This window comes from Gadus macrocephalus, chromosome 19, assembly GCF_031168955.1.
Source record: "Gadus macrocephalus chromosome 19, ASM3116895v1".
Taxonomy (NCBI): Eukaryota; Metazoa; Chordata; class Actinopteri; order Gadiformes; family Gadidae; genus Gadus; species Gadus macrocephalus.
Genome location: NC_082400.1, coordinates 11,268,277 through 11,278,145, shown reverse-complemented (window position 1 = coordinate 11,278,145; position 9,869 = coordinate 11,268,277). Strand labels below are relative to the sequence as shown.

The 9,869-nt window shown below is 45.3% G+C and overlaps 1 protein-coding gene across 1 annotated transcript in view; it reads right to left on the bottom strand.

Annotated features, from left to right (window-relative positions):
- Nucleotides 1-1,499: 1,499 nt before the first annotated feature.
- Nucleotides 1,500-9,869, bottom strand: part of dgki (diacylglycerol kinase, iota) — a 20,399-nt gene continuing 12,029 nt past the window's right edge. The window contains exons 11-16 of the mRNA XM_060039094.1: nucleotides 9,395-9,420; nucleotides 8,702-8,739; nucleotides 6,668-6,788; nucleotides 6,484-6,520; nucleotides 6,109-6,208; nucleotides 1,500-5,145 (exon numbers count right to left, since the gene is read on the bottom strand). Of these exons, the coding sequence (XP_059895077.1) occupies nucleotides 5,023-5,145; nucleotides 6,109-6,208; nucleotides 6,484-6,520; nucleotides 6,668-6,788; nucleotides 8,702-8,739; nucleotides 9,395-9,420 (445 nt within the window). The 3' untranslated portion in view covers nucleotides 1,500-5,022. The remainder of the gene's footprint in view (nucleotides 5,146-6,108; nucleotides 6,209-6,483; nucleotides 6,521-6,667; nucleotides 6,789-8,701; nucleotides 8,740-9,394; nucleotides 9,421-9,869) is intronic.

Sequence of the window (9,869 nt, the reverse complement as noted above, 5' to 3'; positions counted from 1 at the left end):
ACTACAAGCTTCGGTGTGTTGCATAAACGTCGTCATCATCTTGCCGTCCCTCCCTGTTCTGTGATTGGTTCCCTATCTCAGGCGAAAATCTGATCCATGGAATCCAGGCTGCCCTAGCAGTGCGAAATGAAATCGCGCAAGGCAGCATGGGTATATCCAGGCTAGGGTTCCTCAACCCAAAGGGTAAAAAGCTCCCTGCTCCCCAGCCGTCGGCTAGTCTACTAGGGTTTTGCCTGGACTAAGCCAAGATGGCAGCGAGGCTCTCGCCTCCTCGGCAAGATGCTATCCTCTTGGCACTCTCCTGCTTTTGCGTTTGCAGGAGCACGACCGTACTGTCCATCATGCACCTGTTGGGGCTGATGTCAGCTGCCCACCCCGTGGTTCCCCTGGGTCCGCTCTTTATCCGCACACTACAGCGGCGGTTTGCAGAGGGTTTCACACTGTTCTAGTGGTGGAGGAGCTGGCAGGGAGGAACAACATGTTCTATTTCATGTAGGCTACGCTGTCTAGGCTTCGCCTTATGGGCTTGTCCCGAACACGCCGCGACTGCCTTGGTTGCTCCCGCCTCCTCCGCCGCCTGCCGCGCGCTGCCTGAAGAGGGGCTCCTCTCCAGGCAGCTCTTTTTCTCCCCGTCGGTGGACCTCGCTGAGGCCATCGACATCCTCAGGGCCGGAGTTCCGGACGCCCAGGACGCCGACGACGAGCACTTCGAGGTTGACGACGTCGCCTCCTTGGAGAGAGAGGGAGAAGGAGAGAGAGAGAAGAAGAGAGACACAGAGAGGGAGAAGGAGAGAGAGGGACAGAACCGCTGGGCTCCTTGGGGGTTTCTGGTTCTGGGCATTTCTGGTTGATTGAATACAGAAAGAATACTGCTGCCGGGGCCCGGGCATCGCGGCCCGGTGTATTTAGCCAGTTTTTTGTCTATTCAATATGCGCAACAACTAAATGTTGAAATAGTGTCCAATCCAACCATTTCTTCCTCAACACTTCTTTCTTGGCAAAGAGATGCAATGTAGATTTGTTATCGCCACAAATAGCACATGCACAAACTTTTTCTGCAATGTCAGCACCTTGCTGTTACCTCCTACCAGCCGAGATAGGCTCTGTGTCACCGACCGCAAAATCAATAAGAACTTTTTCACGTTCAGCATGCAACTCCGAGTGACCTATCGTATTTGTTGAGAACGTCAAGAAATACATTTTTTGTTGAGAGCGTCATCACTGAACTCGGTATACTCTCAGAACTCTGAGGGGGGCCGAACAAAAAGGGGGGTGCCCCCGTCAAATGCCGCAGGAAAGCTGGGAGATTTCCCCACTTGCACCTCGGAAGGCTGGTGTCCGAGGCATCTGGCTTGCACCATTATCCCGCCATCTCTCACGCCAATGATGCTCATTTGGAGCATCCCGTTTCAGGTTGTCCTCTCGACACTATAACGCAGATGACGTCAGGCGAATGTTCAGTTCAATTAAGAGAACAAATGACGACCACAAAAATGGAATTTTAGATTAACGTTTCAAACTTTATTTATTCTGAAATGATATGGTTATTTAGACAATGTAATAGTTGTACAATCTCTCGTGCTAAACTATTAGCGATAGCCTCTCTTTTTTTTTTCTGTGCCATCGACTTCCTATTTTTTTTTATTTGCTTTTCTTATAAAATATAACACACTCTCTGAACATAGAGTGGTGAGATTATATTACATCCAAATCCAACACTGTTTATGGCACTCAGTAGTCCCTGTAGAAAAAAGAAACTGTAAATATGTGAACGGAGAGAAAGAAGGAGAGAGAGGAAAAGAAACAATCGTCCTTGGTTTCTTAAGTCGACCATCGTCAGGAAGTGGGGTTTTGATTAGACACTCTTCTTACACAGCATCACTTGGTTTGGCAGTAGACTTGGATATTTAACTTGAATCATCTGGGATCACTTGGACCAAGGTTTTTCTGTGGATCACATTAGTGAGAGTATGACACTCTAGCTCACTGTACACATTTACGAATCATCATGGAAACACTTACATTCTTCACTAGCACAGCAGGTTGACCTTAGTGACACTTTCAAACAGTTTGCTTTTATCGACCATTCAAGAAGTTTCACACTCTCACAATGGATTCCTCTCCACTGCACGCAAGTCTTTAAACTACTTGATGCTCTCGAGCAGTGTTTAGTTACACCCTTATCACATCCTCTTTTTCATTACCCAACACAAGAACTGAATGATTAATCTTTCGATGTAGGCTATTTTTAGCGAAGTTCTTCAAGTTTTTCAAGAGGGTGAAGTTGTGTTTGTTTAGGTGCTGTCGTCTGTGCCATCTTGCTTTAAGTCATCATTCGTCACCCCATTGTCGTCACTCTTTTTTTCTTAAGAGATCATATGATCGAAAACAGGGTTAACAATGAATGTTCATGTGATAAAAACCTCAGCAGATAAAAGGAATATACAAAACAAACAAAAAAACACTACACACTCAATATTTTTCCGACCTAAGCATAAATCTCAAGTAACTATTACACATTTTAAACCATTAAAACTATATCATTTTATTAAAATTGTTCAATTGAATTGTATTGTAAAACAACCATAGTAATGCCACTTTAAGTCAATAGTCAAAAGTACTCCTAGAGGTTAGAAAATGCCATGCATAAAACAATGCTGACAAGTGACACAGTTTCATACCAATTTGTATATTTCTACTCAACAATTTGAAGAATGTAGAGAAAAAGTCAGAGTGAATCTTGTGCCTCAGTAACCAACCACATCAAGAGCACGGGCACCGTTCACAACTGTAGAACGCGACCTCATTTCTCTACGTTTGTCAGTGTGTGACTGATACGTCAGAGGAGCCACCGTTTCAACGCTCTCAATGAAGAACCTCTCCTGGCATACAACATGGCGAGTAAAGAACAATCTGCACTTGAGGGGGTGTTTGGAGGAAGAGTTTGGTGGGTTTTAAGGTTAGATAACGGGGGATATGGGGGTGAATACCCCTGTTAGAAGATGCCTATGTTTTGGTGGGGATTTTGTTTGCCTGTAATAGGGGACAAAGAGAGGTTAGTAGGTCAGGTTGAGAGGGATGGAGAGGAAAAGGTAAAATGTATGTGGTTCTGCAGGATATCAGGATATCAATCTTTCTTGAGAGCACCAATGACTTTTTCCAAAAAATGAAATCTTTGAGGAAATAGAAATTATTTTGGTCACCAAAGGTGCAAAGAAACAAAAACGAAAATGATACATTAATAATAAATAAAAGTTGTAGGGTTGGAGCTACCGTGGTCATTTAGCGCAGGCGGTGACTAGAATAGCTGTCCCTGTGCCACTCCTTTTAAACCAGCCCTAATCGCCCCTCTCCCCCCACAGATCCCATCTGAGATCGTTGTACGCCATACAGCAATTAATTCGGTTTACAATAGGTTACGATATCAAAAAAAGGTGTTAACCGTTCAAAATATACATGCGCACCAACTGAAAAGAATAAAAACTAAACAGAACCAGACAATCATAAACGCCACCAGCACTGTAGTACAATTGCACATTCAATACTCATTGGTGCTCTGTGGACAACTATGTTCAAAACATTAATGTAATGTAAACTTTAAATAGGGAAATGTTAAAAAATAAAACAACATGCCATTCATATTCGTATTGCATTGAATACGGCTCAGATTTTACTCTCACTCTCCTCTTTGATAGATGCAATGCAAACACACAGGCCAACTCAAACGCGCACACACACACACACACACACACACAAACAAACACACACACGCGCACAAATCCCAACACATACTTGGGTCTGTGTACACACGGGCTAGCCGGATCGCAGACCCTCAAGGGGCAATTCAAAACACGCCTGTATACGTGTGTAAGTGCACTTGCACATACACACCTTCCGCGTGACACAGGAGTGCACCGTTTGTAGACGTACATCATGTCATCTCGAAGACTTTTCTGTGTCCACCTCAAGACTGTAATCCTGTTGCAGTGGTGTGGATGGACTTAGCTTACTTTTGTAGCCTAGGGCTGATATGGGTGTGCGTTTGTATGTTTGTGTGTGTCTGTGTGTGTGTGGGCAGGGGGGGAGGGGGGGAGCCGGGAGAAAAATATAAACGAACGCAAGTAAACATTAGAGCCAACTCAATAAATACACTTTTGTTAGATAGGCATGCATTGTAAAAGCATTGTTATTTTAAGAAAAATGGCAAAATAAAGTCTGAGAACAAACACGTAAACCACACACAGGTCTCTCTCTGTATCGTGGAAATTAGAATTCTCCTCCCTTAAAAGCAGGCCTTTCCTGTTTAAATGGATTGAAACATTTCAATAAATATGATAACGGTGGCAGTTGTTTGCAATCATAGACTGAATGTGACATCGCAACGTCTTTGGCACATGACAAAGAAATCCACCCATAATAGGGTCCTTGGTCCAACCCCCCCCGGGCGGCGCAGGTTATTCATTTTAAGCAAAACAAACATTTTAGGCCCACTTTGATCTCGGCTGGGATTTGAATTTGTGTGTGGTTCTAGAAAACCCCCCCGCGGATGTGTGCGTTGTGTGGGGTCACCTGACACTTCAGATTGGTGTGGTGGTGTGAGAGATCCAGAAGGGCACCAGAACACACCCCGAGACCCAGCGCAGATCAGAGTGAACCCCGCTCCCCCCCCACGATCAAACCTGGAAAATTATAACAATAGTCACATAATAAATAAAAAATAAATAGCCGATCAATTATTTACCGCCGTCCTGTGGTTTATAAACTCCTTCACTCCTCTTCCTTTTCAGTTGGGTCGTTTCGGTCTATTTTTCATGCCCATTTGTTTTCAGAGGTTCCCCAGCGAATGTTGTCCCTCCGTTGGTCCGAGAATGTGGACCGGGAATCCATCTTAGAACTTATTTTACCCATCATCCTTCGCTTCAGTCCCTCCCTTTTATCTGAAAGGATGTGTAGGGAATAGAAGGACACGGACATTGGAGTGTGTGTGTGTGTGTGTGTGTGTGCGTGTGTGTGGGCGGGGGGTCAGACGGCGGTCTCCAGGTCTTCGTGGGTGGGGGGTGTGGGGGTGAGTAGTTGCTGGGTGCTCAGGTAGCAGGACAGCTCATGGTCTCCTTCGGCCTGAGCCTGTTCCGCTGGAGTCCTCCCCTGGAGCACACACACGCACACACGCACACACACGCACGCACGCACGCACACACACCCACACACACGTGAGTATGATGCAAAACAGCATAATGACTCAGCACTTCCAAAAGTAAAAAGTTCCAGTCCCACTACAAATAAATAGATAACAAGGGTCACAAGGACACAAGGGTACTACTTCTCTGTCGGTCCACACACACACTCCACAGGCCAGCCACTCTGTATCATGTACATTTATCTGTACGCTCACATTTATCGGGAGACAAGTGGAATCCGAGTCTGTCGACGGTCGGTGGGGTGGGGTGTGTGGTTCCTATCCTGATACATGTACCCTGAACAGCTTAAAGTCCTGGCACGGCTATACTCTGTATCAGCAATCAAAACGCCTCTTGCCCAATCAAATATCCCCGGTCGTAAAGACTGTTCTAAAACCACCTTTGTCCTGGTGTCTGCAGAGGCTAGTCAGGGCCACCTTGTTAGCGGCGGGCGGGCAGGAACAACTAACCTGGCATTGATTATCCAACGCACCACATCTGGGCAGCCTGACCTGAACCCTTCACATTCATTAAGCTGAGGCGGCCCATATCGGCCGTTCACCAAAAACACTCAACAGATGGGTTATGTCTGGGTCTCAAGCAAACATTTAGAATAACTAAGGCTTTGGTGTTGGATCATCAACATCATCCGAGCATTGGAAATCCTACTGACAATATTCTCCATATGTCTAGTCAATGATTGCCTGTGTTTTACCCAAGCTATAAGGTGAGTCACCACAGCTTGTAATTTACGGGAAATGGAAGACTTGAATGAGCCGATGTCAGACATTTGGTCCCTGAGAAGGAGTGAGACACACACAGAGAGGAAGAAGGAGAGAGAGACACACCCTTCCTCGTGTGTGTTTGTTTGTGTGTGTGCATGTCCCTTCTGTGTGTGTGTGTGTGTGTGTGTGTCTGTGGACATACGTACCAGGAAGTTGGTCCTCTTAAGTGAAGCTCCGGCCTCCACAAGCAATCGACACACAGCATGCTGTTTTTCCGAAGCCGCTTTGTGCAAGGCAGTGTCTCCCCTGGAAACCACACACACACACACACACACACACACACACACACACACACACACACACACACACACACACACACACACACACACACACACACACACACACACACACACACACACACACACACACACACACACACACACACACACACAAAGAGAAAAAGGTGTCACAACCCCCAACTCCAAAAGGTACCTAATTCAGAGTGTATTTGGTTCATATATATATCTCTATATATATTTTTATTACTCCTCATGAATATGCATGACTGATATGAAACCTACTTTTCCCTGTCTCTCAGATCCAGAAGCACCTTGGAGCCTGACAGGGGAGAGGTCACAGGCATAGAAGACAGATGGGTTATTATTGTTTTGTATTGTGCACACAAGCATAACCACACACACGCCCCCACACACACACACACACACGCACAAACACAGACACACACGAACACACACTCTCACTGACCCTGGTGCAGGATGTAGCTGACTAGAGGAGTGTGTCCGCTCTGCGCGGCCAGGTGAAGAGCAGAGCATCCCCCAGAGTCCCTCACCAGCAGGCTGACCCCCCTGACCACACACTCCGACAGCTGGGACAGAGAGAGAGAGAGAGAGAGAGAGAGAGAGAGAGAGAGAGAGAGAGAGAGAGAGAGAGAGAGAGAGAGAGAGAGAGAGAGAGAGAGAGAGAGAGAGAGAGAGAGAGAGAGAGAGAGAGAGAGCTTTTTTCAATGATTATCATTAAAAGGCTACAAACCCATGGCCTCAACACTGTGCACCCCACCCCAGGTTATCTTCATTTGTATATAATTTGTGTGTGTGTATGTGTGTGTATGTGTGTGTGTGTGTGTGTGTGTGTGTGTGTGTGTGTGTGTGTGTGTGTGTGTGTGTGTGTGTGTGTGTGTGTGTGTGTGTGTGTGTGTGTGTGTGTGTGTGTGAAGGGAGGTGCAGCGTGGAGGATAATCTCGGTGTTGTGCAAAACATCTGGAGAGGAGGACAAGGACGGTGTCTGGTGCGGATGTGAGTGGCTGCGTTGGTTAGTGAAACAGGAACCAGCCCTGGTTGAGCGGAGGTCGGGTGAGTCAGAGCCCATCTGCACGTGTACATTGCCCAGCTGTACACCGGTGAGCACTGAGCATGTTCATATAGTCTAGGTCACGAGGGCTTTCACAACATGATGTGACATTGCAACAAACACCTCCATTTTGGAAGCATAGCAGCATAGGAGTGTTACTGGTAGCAATGGGATTTTGCTAGTAATTCGTACAAACTATACTGAATCCCTGCCGCGTGGCAAAAGCAGTAGAGTACAATGACGTAGCGCAACGTGTAGTGTACACCAATCGTCACATGGTTGTCAGTCATAAGATGATCGAGGCACTGGTGGCATTTTCTGTTCCACATGCCTCGACATTCTCTTTACTTAACTGACTGCTGGGATGATGTCGGAACATTTGTGTGAAGGTGTGTGTGTATGTGTGTTTGGTGTGTGTGTGTCCATCCTAACTTGTGCTACAGTATACGGTAGTGTCTGGGTCACTGTCTCTGTTGTATGTGTGTGTTCACATATTAACATCTATTCGGCCATTCGGTTGAATGGCCGTGCTTAACCATTCCTTGCTTAAGCACGACAGAAGGCTTGAGAACTCTTCCTTCTGCCGGAATCTGTTTAGCAGCAGATAGCAAGCGAAATGTCAGGAAGTGACTCTTCCACTGTCGGTGCACCCACTGCGGACACTGTGAGAACCATAGGGAGCACATTCACAGGCCGTCATGAGGCAAAATAACTCTGGTGTCTGGGGTTGAAGAGGGATATTATTCTTAAAGACTGGAACTCACTCTTTTGTCGACGATGGATACAAAAAGGGGTTTAATAAAGCTTAAGAAAGGGCTCAATAAAGGGCTCAATAAATGGCACCAGTAGATGAAGCTCTGTTGGTCCAGGGAGTCATTTTTTAAAAAGTGAGATTATGTGTTGGTTGAAGCTATCGATGTATGTCGATTTGTGGTATCTGTGACGTGAGAGAAACAGCTTCAGGCGTATTATAACAAGCCTGAATCTATATTCAGTGTATATAGACACACAGTGTATACAATAAGGAAACAGACCGAACAGATCTGCCCGTCGTGTTTGTTGATGTGAATGGGTATTATTTGATATTATTACCAGAAAAACAGATATATCTATCTGTCTGTCTGTCTATCTATGAAGCCTATTTATATAAATGTTCAATCAACGACAATTCCTCTAGGTGTAAGCGGGCGTGGCGTAATTGTGGCCCTCACGTCGGGGCGAAGCCCTGACCGCTGCTACGCTATCGGCTAATGCGTTTACCTTCGGGGCATCGAGAGGTCGAGCAATGTAACTTGAGGTATTACATAATTAGGTCTCCTGTGTGTGTGTGTGTGTGTGTGTGTGTGTGTGTGTGTGTGTGTGTGTGTGTGTGTGTGTGTGTGTGTGTGTGTGTGTGTGTGTGTGTGTGTGTGTGTTAAAAGTGGGAATTACCATTGGCAAATCTCCAGAACTGGCTGCCGATAACAAAGCTGTGGAAGGCAAACAGGTTACACACGTACACAAAAATACACACAGACAAACACACGCACACACAAAAACAAATACACACGTTTGCCAAACCGGTTGAGGCTGAGGATTGTAATTTGATCTGTGACTGTGATGCATCGTAAATGTAGAATGGAGAAATACATTCATCATTCAGTTTCGTTTCCCAGGTTTTATTTGGTTTCAGCGGTCATTTCCTTAAAGAGGAGACACGCTTTTAACATGTGGATTGAGGGTAAAGCATTGAGAAACAATGGAGTAACTATGAGGACATGTCTGTACATGTCTGCACATGTCCTAAAAAGGCCTGCCCATATGAACTGCAGAAGAGTTTTGTTTATATTTTGAAGGCCATATCAATTGTACAAACACTAAAGAAACTTTCAATGTTTCATGGATAAATACTTAGAGATAAGAGATTCATTCACACGAGATGTGTCCTACTGCAATGGAGAAATCCTGGAGGCACTTCTGTACTGGGTTTGTGTGTGTGTGTGTGTGTGTGTGTGTGTGTGTGTGTGTGTGTGTGTGTGTGTGTGTGTGTGTGTGTGTGTGTGTGTGTGTGTGTGTGTGTGTGTGTGTGTGTGTGTGTGTGTGTGTGTGTGTGTGTGTGTTTGTTTGTGTGTGCACACTTCCTACCTTGCTCTTCAGGAGTCAGAGGTGCACTGGAGAGAAAATAAGAGGAGAAAAGATTGGTAGTTCATAATTGTGGATTTACTTCTTTATTCAAATATTCTGGTGAAAGAATAAAAAGAGTATTCAACCATTAATGTAAAAAGCCTCATTCCTTTTCAGCCTGTGTATCTATTCTATCTATCTATTCACTGTGTGTTCACATACATACATCAACATACAAATATGTGTGTGTGTGTGTGTGTGTGTGTGTGTGTGTGTGTGTGTGCACGTTTGTGAGTGTGTGTCTTTGTCTGCATGCGTGTGTGTCTGTTCTTTTAAACCTTTATTGAACCAGGAAAATCCCCTTGAGATTAAAAATCAATTTTTCAAGGGAGACCTGGCCAAGAAAGGCAGAAGCATACAAATCACACATAGTTAAGACAGAAGAAAAAAGATGACACATTCAAAGAGAAATAGAAGTCAGAAGAGGGAACACTTA